Raw genomic sequence first — 21,550 nt, 5'->3', positions numbered from 1 at the left:
CGGTTAGACGCGGCAGGGTCCAACCCTCGTGTGCTCGGGTACGTGGTGGCGCTACTCACCAAACGCCTGCTTGCGCAGACGCCCGTGCGGGGCATGGAGGAAGGAAAAAAACCTCCATGGTGTGGGGTTAGATTGCACTAAAGTACTTCTTACTCATGTATACACTTTTCCAGCAGCACTCTCGAACCAGCGAGCCGCAAACCGATTTTTGCTGCCTGGTGACGAGAGTAGCAGGCTTGTGAGCAACGCCTCCTTCCTCTGGGCTGTTGCTGGAGCGTGTTCCCCATTGACGTTATGTGGTGGCTCTTCAATGCGTGCGCTGTTTTGCTGTTTTTGTGAAACATTGAAATGTCGTTCAAGAACAGTCTATCAACAGGGCATCACTGCGTTGTTTACGGCTGCAGTTATAACCAGAAGAAGAGGAACGCTGCAAGAAAAGAGCTCTGCGGCACGCACAACGTATTGCAAGAGGTGTGCGGATGCAACGTGTATTTGCTGCATCGGTTTCCCGCTGACACCGATTTGAAAAGACAGTGGGTCGCCGCAGTCAACAGAAAAGATTTTGTGCCGTCGCCTTCATCACGTTTATGTTCTGCGCATTTTGTTGACGGCAAGCGCACCGATCTAAACCCCGTGCCGATGCTTCGCCTCGGATACGAAAGAAAGGTAAGACTTGGTAAAGCACATGGCAGTCGAAGCGTCTCTTACTGGATGATGCAAAATTACTCATTATAGGTACTCAAAGGACGAAGACGTGTAGTAAAGCACGACGGTCCACAGTTAAAGAAAAAGGTATTACGAGGCTTCTTAGCGACCGAACCGTTAGTAATTGGTGGTGCTTTTTCAGAGGACAGCTGAGAACGTAGCACCAGCCTCACCATTAGGCATTCACAATCTCGACACAGGAAAAGCCGACTTTCCCAAGGACGCTTGCCAGGAAAAGGTTGAACTCTTTCTTTTTTTTTTTTTTTCTACGAGAACTGTGTAATTTCTTGTTAACGCCATGATTGCGAGACGACGTTTTCTATCGTACGCTTACAGGATGACACCTCCAGCGAAGGGCTGCGTTTGCTCTGTGCTGCCGCTTCTATGAAGGTATGTACACGGAAAGTTGTCTCGGAAGGCTACTTTCGTGCCAGTTGCGAGCGGGCAGCTGCCGCCAATGAACCAACATATGGGCTAGCGAGTAAATGCAGCATTTCTCCACAACATCGCACCGCGCTCGCTTGTTCACTTTTCATTTGTACTACCGACGTCCCAAGAGACGAGGAGGAGGCGGTGATGGAAAAACTGCCGCTCATCCAACCGTGCTTATGACGAATAACTACTGCATTTACTAGTCATCTCGCACGCACAGTGGATCAGTCCCCGCACTTGTGCGAGCACGACGCTGCAAGCGCTTGCAACAGTCATGTTTTGCAAATCACTGCCCTCACCTCTGCTGCGCAGCGTTTCGATCTATTATTCAGCATCATTGTTAGTGGGGCCTGACGTTTAGTTGTTTGTATGTTGCATTTTCATTGCATAGGCAGAAATGCTATAGAAAATGTGCAATGATACTGGCGAATAAATATACGCGAGTATTTGTGTATAAATACAAATTACCAGAGGTAGCACTTCAAGAAGACTTCATTTATTTTGTCGACATTTCTGTTGGAACCAGACCATTTTCATAAAAAAACGTCGGGCTCTGACCGAAACGCTGATGAAATAAAATGGGGTGTTCTTGAAATGCTACCTATGATGCTAATATTCTTGTGGCAAGAAAAGACACACACACACACTCGCACGTATTTGACATTAGACGTGGTATGCTCCTAACTGTGGTACGACATTTCTGTCGAGGGCAATGCATTCAAAGCACTGTTTTCATATTGCTGCAGATGCCTGCGCAAGCTCACGCTGCTCCTTCTGAGGAGCAGGACTTGGGCAGTGAGCAGCAAGGTTTTCACGACAGAAGTGGTGAATGCCAGAAGCAGCATGTAAGTGTAAATGCTTCATGACTGGCTGTGGTAATACACACACGGACAAGAAGGATATAGACACAATGGGCGCAAAGTCACAACTGTTTTATTGGACATGACGAAATGCACTTTTATTGTCTTCATGAAACACACACACCTCCGGCAGCAGACACGAATAAGTATGAAAAAAAAACTAGATAAACATATTCAACAGTCCTATGTCATCTAAACCACACAAACAAAACCTAGAGGAAACTCGAAACAAACTTGACGCTGACGTCACACATCTGTAGCAGGATTTCTACACGTGCTCCGCAAGAAAACGAATTCCTTATCGGACATTGCGAGTCACAGAAGTGACACACACTTATCTCCCATATTTCTTATATGGAAGGCTTCAATGAATTCCCCATTTATTTTTTGTTGGTCTGTCGAAAGAATCTTTGTGTCTGTGAACATTGATGTGTAGCCGTATGAACTACAATAACACGGGAATTGTGTCCCTTAGCCTGGTGTTGCGGAGTCATGCTCCTGAGCCTGGGTTGTTGCAACACTGCATTACGTAGTTCAGCACGCACACATCTGGTCGCTCATTGTAGTTCATGCGGCTGCTCACCATTGTTTCCAGTCGCAAAGATTCTGTCAACAGACCGGCAAAAAATAAACGGGGAATTAATTGAAGCCTTCCATATTAGAAATATGGGAGAGAAGTGTCCGAGTCCGGCGTCCATCACGTTGTGCGATAAGGAATTTGATTACTTGCGGAGCACGTGTAGAAATCCTGCGACAGATGTGTGACGTCAGCCACAAGTTTGTTAAGAGTTTCCTTTGGGTTTTGTTTGTATTGCTTAAATGACATAGGACTGTTGAATATGTTTATCTAGTTTTTTCTCAGAGTTATTCGTGTCCACCGCCGGGGGTGTCTGTGTTTCATGAAGATAATGAAAGTACATTTCGTCGTGTCCAATAAAACAGTTGCGAGTTTGCACCCGTGGTGTCTATTTATTTCTTGTCCATGTGTGTATTGTGCAGCCAGTCATGAATCAGTACCAACTCACCCAATTTTCAGTACTGTTGTAAATGCTGTGGCATGTATATTTGTATTATACCGGTAGTGCATGTGTGTCACATCCAAAAATAATTGTTTCAGGAGCAAGAGGAAAATGCAACTCTGGCTGCTGCGGATGCCATCTTGCATCTTTGCCACGTTACACTGGCCCCACCTGTACGTATCTTACACTCAACATGGTAGACTGGCAACTGTGGTACCACATCTATGGTGAGAGTAATGCATTCAAAGCATTGTTTTCATATTACTGCAGATTCCTGCAGAAGCTCGCGCTGCCTCTGCTGAGGAGCAGGACACAGGCACTGACATGCAAGACTTCAATGACACAAGTGGTGAACGCCAGAAGCATCATGTAAGTCTAAATGCTGTGGAGTGTATATGTGTATGTATACCTAATGTTGAATTCCAATGGTAGATCCAGATCAAGTATTTTTGCTCTGTGTGGAGCAAGTCTATTCCAATGGCAGAATGGGAGCGTGAGTTGTGTGTTCCAATGGCAGATTGGGACCAGCCGCTGATTCCGGATCGCTCTGTGGAGCAAAAATATCTGCTCCGCCGAAATCGGCAGATTTCACCGGAAGTCCGCGTGACGTATTTCCTTCACCCGCCTCTGCTTCCTGTCATGGTCGCCTTGTTTCCGGTCGCGGTCAGTAGACATGGAAAACATGGACCGCATGGATGCGGCGACGCGCCGTGCGCTTTTGTTCATGCTACTAGATAGTGACAGCTCCGACTCGGACACAAGTTCCAAGTCCAGTGATGGCTCTACCGACACCGACAGTGAATGTGACGCTGCTGTGTGTCAACGGGCGTTTGATGTGATGTTTCGCCTGCCTGCAAAGAGGCCTAAAGTGATTGGGTTCGTCGAGGATGTCGTTCGGCGATACTCGGACGACGAGGTACCGTACAGCCCAAGGTGGTACAAGCGCGCTAACACTTGCGATGCTCGCGCGAAATATCAGAAGGAAAACAAACCCAGCGAATGCTGGGACGATGCACATGAATGGATGGATGCTATAAGCATCTCCTTTGAAGCGGTGTGGTGGGCTGCGCCACCAAGTTGTTCTCCTCTCTATATTACCTCTAGTTCAGCGCCCTCTCAATTCATTTCCGTGTACTAAGTGCCCCCGCGGGAGCGCATGCATTCCATTCGCAGATTTGGTGCGAGCTGGTGGGAGCGATCCGAGTTGGAGCGACGCGCTCTGTTCGTGATTTGGCCGAGCGCTCGCGATCTGCCATTGGAATTCAACATAAAACACATGTGTTTAATGAAAACCAGGAGATAATGAAGCCAAAAAATGTGAAGGGGCACGTTAATTGTACTTTTTAAATGTATTGTAGTAATTGTGACACAGATGTGAAGCAAGTGAAGTGGATGAAAAGACAACTTCCCACTGGCAGGGACCAAACCTGCAACCTTTGGATATCGTGCCTGATTCTCGACTAATTGAGCTACAGCGGTGGTCATCCTCTCGTAAAGTTTATCGGGTATTTATGTGCATGCAAATCTGGGTGTGTTGTTCGAGTGCTGGCAAAGAAAGAGTGTACAGTTGTCCTGTGTATAACCTGTACATACTTGATAGTGTATTATCCACTGACAGAAACTCCTGCATGGTAGACACACTTATGTATACTATTACAAATATGTGTGTGTTTATCATTTTGTTCAGCCTCACCATATACTCAATACAAAGAACCTGCAGGGTTCTGAAGCTTATGTTTCTTTGCCTGCAGGTGCAAACACGTGACCAGTGGACAGAGTGGGAAGCCAACCCGTATGACGACCACACATATGTCCAGTATCTGCCCATTGAATTCAGGGGAAAATCATTTGCTGAGTCTTTAACTGGAGATGATATCATATTTTATACTGGCGTATCCCAGATAGTGTTTCAAAAGCTTGTGAAAGCGGTGTCTGCTTTGGCAAAGAAGCCAAGTGCCCTAACACGTGCTGACCAATTAATAATGTGTCTAATGAGGCTTCGCCTTGGGCTGCTGCATGGACACCTTGCACGAATTTTCAAGGTGTCTGTGTCGACTGTCAGCAACAACGTTTTATACATGCTGGATTTGCTCAGCAAAATCATGAACGTTGTTATATGGCTGCCGAAATCGTGCATACAGAACAGCATGCCGCAGTCCTTTGTGGAAAACAAGCATGATGACACAACATGCATCCTGGATTGTACTGAAGTGTTTCTGCAGCGTCCAAAAAAGCTGATGGCAAGGGCACAAACATACAGCAGTTACAAAGCTCACAATACTGTAAAATTCCTTGTAGCAATTGCCCCAAACGGGTTCATTATGTTCGTGTCCAAAGCTTACGGAGGGCGTGCCTCGGACAAATTCATAACAAATGACAGTGGCATCAGTCACTACCTTGGACATGGTGATGTTGTGATGGCGGACCGAGGCTTCGCGCTCACAGATGAGATGCAAATTCAAGGTGTACGACTGAACACACCAGCATTCACTAAAGGTATCTGGCCATTATTTATCATTCTTGTTCTATGCTGTTGATTAAAGCTAATGTGCCCTGCTGAATCAAAGGGTTGACTTAAAATATAACGCCTTAATTCATTAGACTTCTGTTACCGGTGCAGCCTAGTAAAGATAGCACAGCAAGCTAGTGTAACGTTTTCTTTGCCTCAGCATGTTCACCTTTTCAGACCACGAGCATTGTACCAGAAAATGGAAAGCTGGCCTTCGAATTTTTCATAATTGTAAGTTTGATGTGAATGGCTGAAGCTTTAAATAATGGACTCATATGTGTGTTTGCCAAGTCACATGAAGCTAATGCCGAAGAAAACAAGGCTTATCACTTCCAATTATGGTTTAAACTCTCATAGTGGTTGGCAGAATACGTTGAGTTTGGCCAGGTATATAACTATAGCGTGCTGCGTTTTTTGTTTATAGTTCTAATCTGGGTTGCCAGGTTTGACAATATTTTTAGGCTATAGTGGTGCAAGAAAAATGTTTAGGCTACTTTCTCGTTCCCTCGATTTGAGTCAAATTATCAAAATGTGGTAACATGCCAGCTGCTGGCATTCCAGTATGCGGTGAAAAAACATGGCCGAAAGGCTTGTTTCCAACTCCTGCTTGAATTTCATGCTTGAACTTTGACATGATGCCAGAAATGATTACAAAAGTGGCTAGAATGTATGCTTTAATCGCACAACTGTGACTTTCAGCACATTCATGTCAGCTTCCTTTTTCTTGAATGTGCTGCATAACATGAGTGCCAACTGGCTGGTGTATTATTTCAGGAAAACCTCAGCTGACCAACAAGGAAGTGACAAGTACAAGAAGAATAGCATCAATACGCATACATGTTGAGCGTGCCATTAACCGCTTAAAAACTTATAGAATATTCAAGCAAGCCCTGCCCATACGATCCAAGAAAACCATCAGTAAGATGGTATTTGTATGCGCAGGACTCTGCAACTTCAAGTCAGACCTGATCAAGAAGCCAGGTGTCTAAGAAAATAAATAGACTTCCACTATTTTTCGCCTCAATGTTTTAATTATCTAAACTTTGGTGTGGTAAAAATGGTGAATGATATAAGTGAGCTCTAAGGAAATGCATTGGGGGAAACCTCCCAGGCTGCATCATCTGCAAAATTTTCAGTGTTCCACACCATTTTTCAAGCACACCAGTGCAGAATTGAAAAGCTATGCACAGACTCATTTATTTGCATAAATCACATTTCACAAATTGCGACATACTCATCAGGTACGTCTAACTTTCCATCATTCAGCATGTCAGTCATGCGGGGAAGCAACTCAGAAAAGTAGAATTTTTTTAGTCGTGCCATATTTTTGGAAACATAGCTAGGATTAAAAGGAACCTCAATCACGACATCTTTCTGAGCACTCCACACATAAAAAAAGCAAAGTGACTTTTTGGTGCAAAATAGCTGAATTTGCACCTGGCTGTAATAGCCATTCGGCCCGTTTTCTAGAAGGATCAACGCCCCATCCTGCCTCTTCTTGACATCATACTTGCCATGCTCAATTAGCTGTGAGATGTCATTCATAAAGGGGCATTTAATTTCTAGAATGGCATTCTCGCCATCGATCATGCCGTCTGGACTTGCCGAAAGCCACGGCATCTCTTCACTCACAACACTGCCCACTTTTGTGACCGATAAACCCGTTTTCTTTGAGAACTGTACGCGAGCCACTGCCTCCATACGTTTTCCATGTTTAGTGGCTGCATTTCCAAAGAACACTGGCGACAACATTCTTGTTCCAGCTCTTTCACCTGAAGTGGTTTCTTTTTTCGGCACTTTAGCCACATTGGATGCACTTAGTCGCACTCTGCGAGCAAACAGCCACAGCTGCGAAGACTGGTTAGCAGTTTCTGAGCTGAGGGCAGCAGCAGCTCCAGTAGACAATGCAACATATTTGCAGTAAAACGCGCTGCACAGTGCACAACCATTGGGAGCATTGTCCACGGAGTGGTCACCATGCACTATTTTTACCACGTCATCTGCTGTGTGGCGGTGTGACCGTGGAGGGGCATTTAGGGTCTCATATAGGAGTGTACCTGCATGAAAACATTGTGATGGAATCGTGAAAAACAATGGTGTTGCCTAACTGAAAAATATATTACCATCAAAGCCAGAGAGCTTTGCTCATGTGGCATATTATGCAGACTTACAAGCAACAATATAGAGGCATGACAAAATTTAAGGTAATTTCCTTTTATCACGAATTTCAAGCAAACGAGTAGCAGTGTTGGGGAAGGTTGAAGTTTGAAATAATGGGAAACAACTGAACAGGGAATGACAATGTTCCAACAAGATAACTTGTCTCCAAGGCAGCAAATTTTATCACAAATGTTGCACACTAACGTTGAAAGCACTCTTGCAGAGCCACAGATTTCCCAACATTCACTGAGAGTTTCAGAAAACCTTTGAAAGGCTTTGTCACTCATTTTGAAAGTACTACTCCTCTTGAAGGACTGAAATTGCAGCCTCACAAGTGTCACTAACACGTGTATCAAAAATAGTACTGGTGCACAACAGATATTTTGGGTCAGTCAGCAGACGACACATATTCAATAGACTTTTAGAGCATTGAGCTTGCAAATTTCCTTCCCGCTCCAAACACATAATCCCCACCTAGCAGAAGCTGTTATATAAAAGTGGTAAAGCACGAGTGCTTTGGAGCCCTTCATCTAAACACTGCTTTTCATTGCTGCTTGTGGTACAAAAAAATTTATCTTTAAACCCACATTCAATTACAAATTCTACTATCTTATAGCAGGAAGGTGCATGGCAAGCTCAATGTAATTTATAAGCAGATTAACACTTTCAAATTACTGTTTATCAGACTAATCTGGCGGAACTTATTTTCTTGTGCTCAATCGATGCGAAAACGTTTTAGAAAAAGGATACCATCCATGAATGTCATCTCAACAGCCATTAAGCAGAATGTTTGAATCATGCAAGCCTTAACGTGTTTGGAACAATTTTACAAAATAATGTAACATGAAACTAGAAATAAACACACAAGATGTTGATGGGACATGCAGCAACTTCTTAAAAGACAATCAATGATGCACTTTCCAATCTGATTCAGGCAGTTTTTTTTTTTTGTTCATCAGCACATACAAAGCAGCCTGTAACACACCTTTGCATATAGCTGGACATAAAGTGAGTGGGTGAGTTTTGTAATAGAGCAGCACTAGGTTCCCAGTATTGGGTATATGACAGTGGTGTACTATCTGAAATACATACCAGGAATGGTGAAAAGGTCAGGAAATTGTGATTCCTCATGCTGCTTCTGTATTTCCAGCTTGGTTTGTGGCACAATAAACATTGGCCTTGAGTGCCTTGCAGGTTGAGTGTCCACAACACCTTGCTGCATGTGAAAGTCTATGTTTTCAAGAGCAGCGGGATGAACATTCCGCTTCGTGCCTGCGTTCCAGGCTGCTGTTTGATCGGTGCATGTCTTGGTCATCAACCCTTGACACACTGCCATGTCAATTTTCCACAATATGGCTCCGACATGGCTACACACTTTACCTTTTCCAGCCATACATGTGCAGCCAGCCGTCATGACCTCCCCACACATTTTTGCACAAATCCAAGCAGTACGGGGGGTGCCACTGACAGCTTGTGATGGAGACACTTCTCCTCTTACGTAGCTAAGCTCCTGGTCAATGCGGTGGACCAACAACTTGCCGACCCAACCGCTCTGGAGATAGTTGTAGGATTCCAGCGACCTGTAATTCTTCACAGCCTGCAGGTCGCATGCCTTGGAATTCAACAAGTAAAAAATTATGTCGGGGGCTCTCACAGCAGGCCACTCTCGCATGTCGTCCAGCCATCTCTTCACCATGTCAGGATGGTCATAACTGTGGCCGCCTAAAAAAAAGTTAGCAAAAGGGTTATTGGTTTCCTCGGATGGGTAACAATTAGCGTGAATAAATTATTTTTTACCAAAAGTGGAAAATAATTAAGTCAAGGAGAGAAACGACACCTGATGTAATTATGAGATTGTATTCGAGAAAACCATGATATGTGGCACAACCTAGTGGGGAACACCAGATTAATTTTAACCACCAAACTGTGGATACGCGTGTGTTCTCGCATTTCGCCCGCTTCAACATGCGGTAGGCGTGGCCGATAATTGAACCCGCGTGTACGATCTCAGCAGCGCGACAGCCTACCTTCTGCCTTCTAAGGTACTACGGCTGCTCACAACGATAAGTCCACAATATGCCATCAATTACTGCATAATTCTCGCACGGACACACCGACAGCGATTTTGCTCCATCCGGATTTATGCATTCCCGATCCGTCAATCGACACTGCAGGCAGTCGCATGCCTTCCCTAGGCACCGAGCCAACACCACCCAGGAAAGTCTAGGTGGTGATGACTGAGCTTAAGTAGTTCGACCCAGATTGTTGGCGCCCACGCAATTAATCATTTTTGATGTCAACAAAAAATATGTAGGCGCATATCGGCCACATGCGACAGCATATCGCGACGAGTCAATAGCGAGGTTTCTCGATTAGCTTCAATGGACCACCGACTTTTACCACGTTGAAAAGGAGGACAAGCACGACGTCAATGCAGTACAGCTACAGCGAACTGCTGGCACGAAGAAACTGCGAGCGATAGCTTTCAAGTGCAGCGCTAGTGCGGTGCCACATTTACTGCAGCTAGGTGAACAATTTTCCGACAGCAGCACGGCAGCGTTGTAGTGGCATTTGATGAGCAAAAAGTGCTACTTCATCGTGCTCGCTGTGAGAATTGTCACTATAGCGTTGTTGTGAACATTAACGCGGTGAATTAAATAAGAAACATGTTGAGTGAACTTACCTCCCAAGTCCACGGGCTCCTTAGACGAAACACCGGCCATCGGAACGTAACCACAGCCGTGGAGCGTGCACCACCCATGCACAGACACCACAAATTGCAAAGCACTCGATGCCGACCGTCCTGTTAGTGAGGTAAGCTCAGAGGTTCACAAACAAACCGAACTAACGTCTCCGCAAAGCTTACACAAAACGAACACGAGAACTTGAGGACGTACGATGAGACGAATGTACGCGTATCGACGGAAAGACCGGAGAGCAAACAGCCCAAGATGGGTCCGCCACAAGATGTCGCTAGCGGTGAGCTATCTGGCGCTATGGCGGCGTCCAGGAAGGCTACAGTGAAAAGGTGTATTGAGACTTAACTTTTGCCATAAAAGGGAACAGCGTCGACCTTTAACGTGAACAGGTAAGCGAAGGGGAAAGCAGGATTGAAAACAGCTGCGCCAGCTTACCTGAATGCGGTAGGGGTGCCTGCTGACAGCGTGCCGGTTGCTTACAGCGCCACCGCTGCACACATCATGGAGCGGCTGGTGGAGAGAGTGTAGATGGCAGACTAGCTAGTATATTTCTAGGGACCGTACTAAAGCTAGGGCAGCTAGAATTTGGAGGTGTGAAGACCGCAGCACTGCCACTATTGGGTGAATTAAGTTGGCGTGCTCCGAACTCCGAAGGAACACGCTTGAGTGCGATGCCTTCAGAGCTTAACTTTACGGCGAATTTCGCCGACTGCTTTCGGGTGCACGAACGCGCCATCTGGTGAATGTTGCTTCCACATTCGGTATCGCACTTCGCGCGCTTTTCGAAGGTGGTGCCACCGATAAACAACCTCCTGCAGGTCTTGATAGACGATGACGAGCGAGAAGAACTTGACATGTGGCAACGGAGGCAGCAGCAGCGGCTTACGTATGCGATGCAAGCTGTTTGTGCTGTTCTCAGAGGTACCCTATCAGAGGATTTATTTCTCGCTCCACAGTATGCCAACTGATGACTCATTGCAGATCGCAAGAGGAAAGGAAGCCTTATGATCCAAAGCATCCAGGATTTATGTGATCAACGTTGTGCCCTGATACACGGACACGGAATTCAAAGAACACTTTACGATGGACAGAAGTACTTTTGAGGTAAGTAGTCCTAACAGTTTCAAACAATGCACGCGGTTTAACTTGCCCACCGTAACTGATGTCTCTGCCTTGCAGTCATCGACAGTCAGTGTAACATTTTTGTAGAAAGTCGCTGTACGCAACACTGCATGTGTTTTGTACTGAGAGACCTCTGCCACTTTGGTATACGTGATAATATGTTAAATGTGATTGAGAGTTATGTGCTGAATCGCACATTCCGTCTTCGAGTTGGCAATGTTTTATCACCACCTTTTGTGCAGAAAACTGGTGTACCCCAAGGAGGCGTGCTCAGTTGCACACTCTTTATCGTTAAAATGAACACGCTTCGTGCTTCATTACCACCAGCTATTTTTTATTCCATCTACGTGGATGATGTACAGATAGGCTTCAAGGCCTGTAACCTCGTAGTGTGTGAGAGACAGGTACAGCAGGGATTGAACAAAGTGTCTAAGTGGTCAGAGGAAAACGGGTTCAAAGTAAACCCCCACAAAAGTTCTTGTGTTCTTTTCACCAGGAAGAGAGGTCCCGTTGCAGATCCCACTATCGAAATGTATGGACAACAAATACCGATGAACAAAGAACACAGGTTTTTAGGCATCATACTTGACTCTAAGCTTACTTTCATCCACCACATAAAACATCTCAAGGCGAAATGCCTAAAAACAATGAACTTACTGAATTTTTTATCTCACACATCCTGGGACAGCGACAGGAAGTGTTTAATGAATCTTCACAAGAGCCTCATTCGGTCACGATTGGACTATGGTGCCGTAGTATATTGTCACGTAGTAGTGACGGTGAAGAAAACAGTCGTAAAACTGTGTGTGACGAAACTGATTCTTTATTGGGCGAACCTGTGCCCACAAAAGAAAGCTACACTCGAAGCACAACGATAGCGGCGAACACAGTCGGCGATCGTCGAAAATCTGATCAGCGGCGAAACGCGTCGGCTTTTATACCTGAGTCATCGAAGGTTCCAGAATAATCCCTGATGCCCGCGTGTCTTCCAGAAAGTTCTAGACAATTCGCGTCGGTCATACAATCAGATAACATAAGCGTCAGTGAAGACAGGCAACGGAAAGAAGCATCGATAACGTTCTAGAAACTTCCGATACAGGCGCGTCCTGCGCCGAGCGATCACGTTTAACGTTTGTGAGCCGGTGAAGAGCGGTCACCGGTAAAAGATAAAGAAGTACACGTGGCATTACCCTCCCCTTAAAAAAAACATCGTCCCGATGCTACTAACATAACATAAACATAAACCACGTGTAATAAAGACAATAAAAAATAATAAAGCAACGAAGTACCCAAGTTCGTCAACGGGCGTAGAAAGGCTTAAGACGCACCACGTGGATGACTTCGGGTCGTGCGCGGCGCCGCTGTGATTGCGAAATGCCGTCTGGCACGACCTCGTAGTCCAGTGCGCCAATCCGTCGGATAATCTTGTAGGGTCCGAAATAGCGTCGTAATAGTTTCTCGCTAAGTCCTCGCCGGCGTATCGGAGTCCAGACCCAAACACGGTCGCCGGGCTGGTACTCGACGTAGCGTCGTCGAAGATTGTAGTGTCGGCTGTCGGTTCTCTGCTGGTTCTTGATGCGCAGCCGGGCGAGCTGTCGACCTTCTTCGGCACGCTGCAAATAGGTGGCAACGTCGAGATTTTCTTCGTCGGTGACGTCCGGTAGCATGGCGTCAAGCGTCGTTGCTGGGCTCCTTCCGTAGACCAGGTTGAACGGCGCCATGTGCGTCGTTTCTTGCACGGCCGTGTTGTATGCGAAGGTCACGTACGGAAGGATGGCATCCCACGTCTTGTGTTCGATGTCGACGTACATTGCCAGCATGTCGGCGATGGTCTTATTTAGCCGCTCGGTGAGGCCATTCGTCTGCGGGTGGTAGGCGGTGGTCCGGCGATGGCTTGTCTGGCTGTATCGCAGGATGGCTTGAGTTAGTTTTGCCGTAAAGGCCGTGCCTCTGTCGGTGATGAGGACTTCTGGAGCACCGTGACGCAGGAGAATGTTCTCAACGAAGAATCGGGCTACCTCGGCGGCACTGCCTTTGGGCAAGGCTTTTGTTTCGGCGTAGCGGGTGAGGTAGTCAGTAGCTACGACAATCCATTTATTCCCGGACGTCGACGTCGGAAAAGGCCCCAGTAAGTCCATCCCGATCTGCTGGAACGGTCGGCGAGGTGGTTCGATCGGCTGTAGAAGTCCGGCTGGCCTTGTCGGCGGTGTTTTGCGTCGTTGACAGTCTCGGCATGTCCTTACGTAATGGGCGACGTCGGCAGAGAGGTGAGGCCAGTAGTATTTTTCTTGTATCCTCGAGAGCGTGCGGGAAAAACCGAGGTGTCCAGCCGTTGGGTCGTCATGGAGAGCTTGCAGAACCTCTGGACGCAATGCTGAGGGTACCACGAGGAGGTAGTTGGCTCGGAGAGGCGAAAAGTTCTTCTTTAGGAGAATGTCGTTTTGCAAGAAAAACGACGCCAATCCTCGCCTGAACACCTTCGGTACAGTGATGGTCTTGCCTTCCAGGTAGTCTACAAGGCTCCTTAGTTCCGGGTCGGCTCGCTGTTGTTCGGCGAAATCGTCGGCACTGATGGGTCCCAAGAAAGTGTCGTCATCCTGGTCGTCCTGTGGCGGCGGTTCGACGGGGGCGCGAGACAAGCAGTCGGCGTCAGAGTGCTTTCGGCCGGACTTGTAAACGACGGTGATGTCGAATGCTTGAAGTCTCAGACTCCATCGTGCGAGGCGACCTGAAGGATCCTTCAGGTTAGCTAGCCAACACAAGGCGTGGTGGTCGCTGACGACTTTGAAGGGCCTGCCATAGAGGTAGGGGCGAAACTTTGATGTAGCCCAGATGATGGCGAGGCACTCCTTTTCTGTTGTGGAATAATTTGCTTCCGCCTTCGATAGCGACCGGCTAGCGTAACTTACAACCCTTTCTAGTCCGTCAGTCCTCTGCACAAGCACGGCGCCGAGTCCTACGCTGCTTGCGTCGGTGTGGACTTCGGTATCGGCGTTTTCGTCGAAATGCGCAAGTATTGGCGGCGATTGCAGGCGTCGCTTCAGTTCTTCGAATGCTTCGACTTGCGGCGTCTCCCACTTGAACTCGACGTCGGCCTTCGTGAGATACGTCAGTGGCTCAGCGATCCGTGAAAAATTCTTGACGAAGCGCCTGTAATAGGCGCACAGTCCAAGAAATCTACGCACTGCCTTCTTGTCAGCGGGCGGAGGAAAGTTGGAGATGGCCGCAGTTTTCTGAGGGTCGGGGCGCACTCCAGACTTGTTGATGACGTGGCCCAAAAACAAGAGCTCCTCATATGCGAAGCGGCACTTTTCGGGCTTTAACGTGAGTCCGGAGGTTTTGATTGCTTGAAGAACTGTTTCAAGGCGCCGCAGGTGTTCTTCGAAGCTTGAGGAAAACACAACGACGTCGTCCAAATACACGAGGCAAGTCTGCCACTTCAAGCCTGTCAGTACTGTATCCATGACGCGTTGGAAAGTCGCAGGTGCCGAGCAAAGACCAAACGGCATGACCTTGAACTCGAACAGTCCGTCTGGTGTTATAAAGGCAGTCTTCTCCCGGTCTCTCTCGTCGACTTCGATTTGCCAGTAGCCGGTTTTGAGGTCCATCGACGAAAAATACTTTGCGTTGTAGAGTCGATCCAAGGCGTCGTCAATCCGTGGGAGGGGGTATACGTCCTTCTTCGTGATCTTGTTGAGGCGACGATAATCGACGCAGAAACGTAGGGTTCCATCCTTCTTCTTCACTAACACCACGGGGGACGCCCACGGACTCTTTGACGGCTGGATGATGTCGTCGCGTAGCATTTCGTCGACTTGTTGCTTTATGGCCTCGCGTTCGCGCGCCGAAACTCGGTACGGGCTCTGACGAAGTGGGCGGACATATTCGTTGGTTATGATGCGGTGCTTGGCGACAGGGGTTTGTCGAACTTTTGACGACGACGAGAAGCAGTCCTTGTACTGCAGGAGCAGAGCTTTTAGCTGTTCTTTCTTATGATTGGGAAGGTTCTGATTGACGTCGAAAGTCGGTTCAGGCACCACAGCCACCGCCGAAGGCGCACCAGAATCCGTGAATGCGAAAGCACTGCTGGCTTGTACTATTTCGTCGATGTGGGCGACCGTGGTTCCTTTGTTAATGTGCTTATATTCGTGGCTGAAGTTCGTAAGCATCACTCTTGCTTTTCCTTCACATAGTTCAGCTATGCCTCTAGCGACGCAAATTTCACGGTCGAGCAGTAAGTGATGATCGCCCTCGACGACGCCCTCCATGTTTGCAGGCACTTCGGTACCGACGGAAATCATTACGCTGGAGCGAGGCGGAACAGTGACTTGTTCTTCAAGCACATTTAAGGCATGGTAACCGATGTTTGTATCCGGTGGTATCGCTTTGTGCGTTGAAAGCGTTATCGACTTGGACCTTAAGTCGATGACTGCACCGTGTTGGCTTAGAAAGTCCATGCCTAGAATGACATCCCTGGAGCATTGCTGCAGGATTACGAAGCTCGCGGGGTAAGTGCGGTTGTTAACCGTGACTCGTGCTGTGCAGATTCCAGCCGGCGTTATTACGTGGCCTCCCGCTGTCCGGATATCGGGTCCTTGCCAGGCAGTCTTCACTTTCTTCAACTTGGCGGCGAACGCGCCACTGAAGACGGAATAGTCGGCTCCAGTGTCGACGAGAGCGGTGACGTTATGGCCATCGATTAGTATGTCTAGGTCGGTAGACCGTCGTCTGGCGTTACGGTTAAGTCGTGGCGTCGGATCACGACTGCGTCGGCTTACTCTGCTGCTGCTACGTCGCGTCGGAAGGTCTTCTTTCAGCGGCGAAGTGTTGTCAAGGCTGTTGCTGGGCGGCGTACTGATATGTCGTCGTGATGATTCGCGAATCTTCTTCGTCGGCGGCGGAGGATCTTCGGAATTGCGTCGTACAGCAACCGCACCTCCATCGGTTGCTGTCTTTAGTTTCCCGGATAGGGGCTCACAGACCGGCCCCGGGCTGGGCCAGTGTATGGTCGGCGCTGCGGCGACAGGTAACGCCCTGGTGACGGTGAGCGTGAGGGTCGTCGTGGCTGCCACTGGGCTCCGGCGAGGTAGTCAGCGATGTCGCGTGGTCGCTCGCCAACCTGTGGACGTGGCGCGTTGATGGCGAACCCTCGTAGGCCCATCTCGCGGTATGGGCATCGGCGGTAGACATGGCCGGCTTCCCCGCAGTGATAGCAGAGCGGGCGGTGGTCGGGGGCGCGCCAAATGTCCGTCTTCCTCTGGTAGCTGCGCTGGGCGACGGGCGGGCGTGCTGGCGGCGGCGGCGGTGGACGACGGAACTGCGGCGTTACGGGGCCCTGGCGCGAGCGCGGAGGGGGGCCTTGACGACGGGCGACGGCGGCGTAGGTCATCGCTTGCGGCTGCGGTTGAGGCGATGCCGGAACTTCTGGCACTTCCAGTGACCGCTGAATCTCTTCTTTAACTATGTCAGCGATCGAAGTCACCTGAGGCTGCGACCTTGGGAATAATTTCTGCAGCTCTTCCCGTACAACCGCTCTGATCGTCTCGCGCAGATCGTCGGCGCCTAGCGCTTGAGCTTCGGCGTAGTTTGTCAGTGCACGGCGGTTGTATTGCCTGGCTCGCATTTCAAGCGTCTTTTCGATCGTTGTGGCCTCCGAAACAAATTCTGCCACACTCTTGGGCGGGTTGCGCATCAATCCGGTGAATAGAGTCTCTTTGACGCCCCGCATCAAGAACCGAACCTTCTTTTCTTCAGACATTTCGGGGTCGGCGTGGCGGAAGAGGCGAGTCATCTCCTCCGTGAAGATCGCGATGTTCTCGTTCGGCAATTGTACTCTGGTTTGCAAGAGAACCTCGGCCCTTTCCTTTCGTACGACACTCGTGAAGGTCCTCACGAAGTTCTCACGAAATAGGTCCCAAGTCACTAGAGTGCTCTCTCTGTTCTCAAACCAGGTCCGAGCAGCGTCATCCAAAGAAAAATAGACATGACGTAGCTTGTCGTCGTCGCTCCATTTGTTGAACGTCGCGGTCCTCTCGTATGTCTCAAGCCAGGTTTCCGGGTCTTCAGCCGATGATCCACGGAAGGTCGGTGGCTCCCGAGGTTGTTGCAGCAGGATGGGGGACGCTGGGGCTGCCATTGGGGTCGTTGACTTGGCCTTGATCGCTGTGGTCTTCTCGGGAAGAAGTCCGTACTCCGGCAGAAGTCCTTGCTGCCTGCGGCTAGCTCGCTGGTCCTTGGCGACGCTGGTGTTGTCCTCCGGTTTCGGGCTTGGATCGCGGCTTTGTGGGGGCGTTCGCTGCATGAACGCAATAGCACCTCCACCAGATGTCACGTAGTAGTGACGGTGAAGAAAACAGTCGTAAAACTGTGTGTGACGAAACTGATTCTTTATTGGGCGAACCTGTGCCCACAAAAGAAAGCTACACTCGAAGCACAACGATAGCGGCGAACACAGTCGGCGATCGTCGAAAATCTGATCAGCGGCGAAACGCGTCGGCTTTTATACCTGAGTCATCGAAGGTTCCAGAATAATCCCTGATGCCCGCGTGTCTTCCAGAAAGTTCTAGACAATTCGCGTCGGTCATACAATCAGATAACATAAGCGTCAGTGAAGACAGGCAACGGAAAGAAGCATCGATAACGTTCTAGAAACTTCCGATACAGGCGCGTCCTGCGCCGAGCGATCACGTTTAACGTTTGTGAGCCGGTGAAGAGCGGTCACCGGTAAAAGATAAAGAAGTACACGTGGCAATATCACTCTGCTGCCCCGAGCACACTAAAAATGCTAGATCCTGTCCACCATCTAGGTATCCGCCTGGCCACTGGTGCATTCAGAACAAGCCCCGTCGAAAGTTTATACGTAGAATCAAATGAGTGGTCACTCCATCTCCAGAGAACATACATCAGCTTCACCTATTTTCTCAAAGTACACTCCGATCGGGAACAGCCTTGTTCTGTAACCGTTAATGATTTGAAGTGTGCAACGCTTTTCTATAATCGACCCTCTATGAGGTGGCCTTTCTCACTGCGTGTAAGAAAACTTGGCGAAGAGATGGATGTCCCACTTCTAGAACATCGCCTAATGCCTCGAGCTAAGCTGTCACTGCCCTGGGAGTGGCAGCTGATAGAATGTGATCTATCCTTTGTAGAGGTCACAAAGCACGCTCCCGAGCTCGAAATTGCAATGCATTTCTGCGAACTTCAATCGAAGTACTCGTGCTCGGAATTCTATACCGACGCATCCAAGTCCCATGCTGGCGTATCTTACGCCGCTGTTGGCCCCTCTTTTTCTAAATCTGACGTATTGAACCCCCTAACAAGCATCTTCACCGCAGAAGCCTACACAGTACTGTCTGCGGTGAAACATATAGAGAAATTGAAACTACAAAAGGCAATAATATTTACAGACTCGTTGAGTCTTGTAAAAGCACTAACATCTTTACAAAAGCATAAGAATCCTGTTTTTATTGAGCTTTACTCACTATTGTGTACCATTTACCAATCTCATAGACATGTAATAATATGCTGGTTGCCTGGCCATAGAGGCATCGAGGGCAATGTGCTAGCAAACGAGTTGGCCACATCAACTACATCGCAAGCTATTAATCCTGCCGCTGCTATTCCCTCCACAGATCTGAAGCCTTTTTTGTGAAGGAAACTGCAAGGTCACTGGCAACGCTTGTGGGACGCCGAAACCAATAATAAGCTTCACTTGATTAAGCCACAGTTAGGTTTCTGGCCTTGTACAACTAAAACACGACGAACTGATGTCCTACTCTGTCGTCCGAGAATAGGACACACATATGGTACTCACAATTTTCTATTGAATGGTAATGATCCTCCAACCTGTGGTAGATGTGGTGAGAGGCTCACCGTCTTCCACGTCCTCTTGGAGTGTCGGGAAGCCGAAAGAGAGAGAAAGAAAAATTTTCCGCTAGCATATCGCTATTGTGTCCCTCTCCATCCCGCTATGTTTCTCGGTAAAGAGCCGCTTTTTAACACCAATGCAGTCCTCGCATTCTTGAACGATGTTGTGCTACATGTTATTAGCCCAATATGTCCGTAGCGCATCCTCTCTCCAGAGGATGTTGCTGTGATAGTTTTTTTATAGCACATGCCTCCAGGCCCTTGTGTTTCAAGGGCTCTGTTTAGGCACTTGTGCTTCTGGCCAATTCTTGAATGTTTAATATTTTGCAAGTCGTATCATTCCTTTGCAATGCATTGTTCATGCCCATAGTACACATATTTAGTCATTGCCATAATCTTATTACGTATAGATTTTACGCACTTTACAGCGACTGTTTTTAGGCCCCTTTACAGCCATGCCATATTTAATGTTCATGTAATTCACTATTCATGTACCACTAACAAGTCATTACTATCGTCTTGGCGCTCTTTGGCCACATTTGGCCCTTGCGCCAATAAACCACAACAATAATAATAAATAATGCATGTGTTTCGTAAGGACCAAGTTAATGTATCAGATTTAATATGTTGTGAATAATTTACTAGGGATATCAGTGCTCACTGCACAGGTCTTACTGATGCTGAGCGCGCTCAGCATGAGCTATCAATCATAGTCAAAACTGTACTGTTTGCTTCCAGGTCCTGCAGCAGATCAACAGGAGAGCCTCACCATGGAAAGGACACCAAGAATACCAAACAAAGGTGTTAAGGGCTCTGTGGTTTCTTGGCAACCAAGAGTCCATCCGAGGTGGTGCCGACCATTTTGGGGTCAACAATGAACTGCTGCATAACGTTATTAACATCACTAGACTTTGGGCGGGTGCAGCACCAGACTTTATCCAGTGGCCTTTGCCACTGCAGAATAAAGCGCATGAATTTTATCGAAAGTGGCGGTTTCCTGGAGTTGTCGGTGTTGTGGACGGTTGCCATATTGCTATTAAAGCCCCAGAGAATGAGCAGGATGCTTACAACAGGAAATAGTTTCACTCAATCATCCTGCAGGGGTGCCGTGATAGAAAGATGGCCATGTGCACGCAGGCGCTCCAGGAAGAATACACGATTCCAAGGTGTTCAGTGCATCAGGCCTGGACAGGCTAGTAGAGAAGTTACTGGCAAACTGGCATATTCTTGGTGACTCGGCCTATGCGCTGTCTGTTGGACTGATGCGGCCTTACAGAAATAATGGCCATCTAAGTGCACATGTAAAATTCAATGAAAGACTAGGTGCAGAAAGATCAGTCATTGAGCGTGCATTCACCCAGCTAAAAGGCAAATTCAGGCAGTTAAAATACCTTGACGTGAAAGCCACTGCACTCACGAGTAAATATATGTTGGCATCATGGTTCTGCACAACATCATTCTCATGTTGAAGGATTTCTTTGATTGCGAAAGCATTAAGGAGGAAGCTGATGATGACGATCCATCTTTCGATGGGAACTTCGATGGGAAGGCTGGTGGGATGGGAAGATGAGGGCAGCACTGGATGCAGCCAACCGTCAGCACCACGCTGCAGTGACAGCAGCACTCCCTACCAACGAGTGCCAATATCTATGGGACCAATACCTGGCCTACAAGTGCACCCTGCATTGGGTGAGGTCCATGACCACTGCTGGGTGCCAAGGGGGCCGAGAGTTCTGGGCGCACAAGTCGACACTTGACCAGAAACCTGCCCCACCAGAGCTCCGAGATGAAACAACAGGTGAGCTCGTCAGTGACACTTCTCAACCGGCACATGACGCAGCTGTATGACCTTGCGCTGCCCACTGCAACTGAAGAGCACTACGCTGTGTCCACCCCGGAAAGCGGTAACTTGGGTCTATACGAGTGCAACTGACAAGTGTCCCAGCTCGCACTGGACCACGGTGTAAGAATAAGTTTGGTGCTGACACTCGCCGCTCCCCGTAGAGAGAGGGCGCAGACAGATTGTGTTCACAGATGACCTTGAGTCAGCGGTAGTTTTCGCCACATACAGATGGCACTGTAGTATGGGAGCTCAGGGGCCCACGCTGCCCGCCCAGTGTGCATTCAGGAATTTGCACACTGCACGCGGGGTGAATGCATGCCGTATACGTGCTGAAG

At 48.3% G+C, this 21,550-nt stretch overlaps 2 protein-coding genes, 1 long non-coding RNA gene and 1 pseudogene across 3 annotated transcripts; 3 read left to right on the top strand and 1 right to left on the bottom strand.

Moving 5' to 3' along the window:
- Positions 1 to 268: 268 nt before the first annotated feature.
- LOC119466101 (uncharacterized) lies at positions 269 to 1,148 on the top strand. Its single transcript, XR_005195013.2, has 3 exons — positions 269 to 666; positions 736 to 792; positions 848 to 1,148. It is a non-coding gene; the product is annotated as an uncharacterized LOC119466101 (long non-coding RNA).
- A 735-nt stretch (positions 1,149 to 1,883) lies between these two features.
- On the top strand, positions 1,884 to 6,529 carry LOC125941127 (uncharacterized). Its single transcript, XM_049658078.1, has 5 exons — positions 1,884 to 1,982; positions 3,115 to 3,189; positions 3,287 to 3,385; positions 4,768 to 5,512; positions 6,300 to 6,529. The coding sequence occupies exons 1-5, from the start codon at positions 1,884 to 1,886 to the stop codon at positions 6,512 to 6,514; spliced, it is 1,233 nt and encodes a 410-aa protein (XP_049514035.1). The 3' UTR covers positions 6,515 to 6,529.
- Positions 6,530 to 6,605: 76 nt separating this feature from the next.
- On the bottom strand, positions 6,606 to 9,979 carry LOC125941126 (uncharacterized). Its single transcript, XM_049658077.1, has 3 exons — positions 8,778 to 9,979; positions 7,298 to 7,582; positions 6,606 to 6,646 (listed from the first exon to the last, which is right to left on the bottom strand). The coding sequence occupies exons 1-3, from the start codon at positions 9,379 to 9,381 to the stop codon at positions 6,606 to 6,608; spliced, it is 930 nt and encodes a 309-aa protein (XP_049514034.1). The 5' UTR covers positions 9,382 to 9,979.
- Positions 9,980 to 11,243: 1,264 nt separating this feature from the next.
- Positions 11,244 to 21,076, top strand: LOC119431854 (putative nuclease HARBI1; annotated as a pseudogene).
- Positions 21,077 to 21,550: the final 474 nt, after the last annotated feature.

Source organism: Dermacentor silvarum, chromosome 10, assembly GCF_013339745.2.
Source record: "Dermacentor silvarum isolate Dsil-2018 chromosome 10, BIME_Dsil_1.4, whole genome shotgun sequence".
In the NCBI taxonomy this organism is placed as follows: Eukaryota; Metazoa; Arthropoda; class Arachnida; order Ixodida; family Ixodidae; genus Dermacentor; species Dermacentor silvarum.
The sequence above is the reverse complement of the archived record's forward strand: the minus strand, read 5'-3'. Positions and strand labels throughout refer to the sequence as shown.

Bases quoted from the DNA above. Each gene is read 5' to 3' on its own strand.
- LOC125941127 (XM_049658078.1), top strand. From the start codon at position 1,884: ATGCCTGCGCAAGCTCACGCTGCTCCTTCTGAGGAGCAGGACTTGGGC. The intron at 3,190-3,286 runs GTACGTATCTTA...ATATTACTGCAG, and splicing joins ACGTTACACTGGCCCCACCT to ATTCCTGCAGAAGCTCGCGC. The intron at 3,386-4,767 runs GTAAGTCTAAAT...CTTTGCCTGCAG, and splicing joins GTGAACGCCAGAAGCATCAT to GTGCAAACACGTGACCAGTG.
- LOC125941126 (XM_049658077.1), bottom strand. From the start codon at position 9,381: ATGGTGAAGAGATGGCTGGACGACATGCGAGAGTGGCCTGCTGTGAGA. The intron at 7,583-8,777 runs GTATGTATTTCA...GTTTTCATGCAG, and splicing joins TGACCTTTTCACCATTCCTG to GTACACTCCTATATGAGACC. The intron at 6,647-7,297 runs GTGAAAGAGCTG...AAAATTTTGCAG, and splicing joins GAAAAAAGAAACCACTTCAG to ATGATGCAGCCTGGGAGGTT.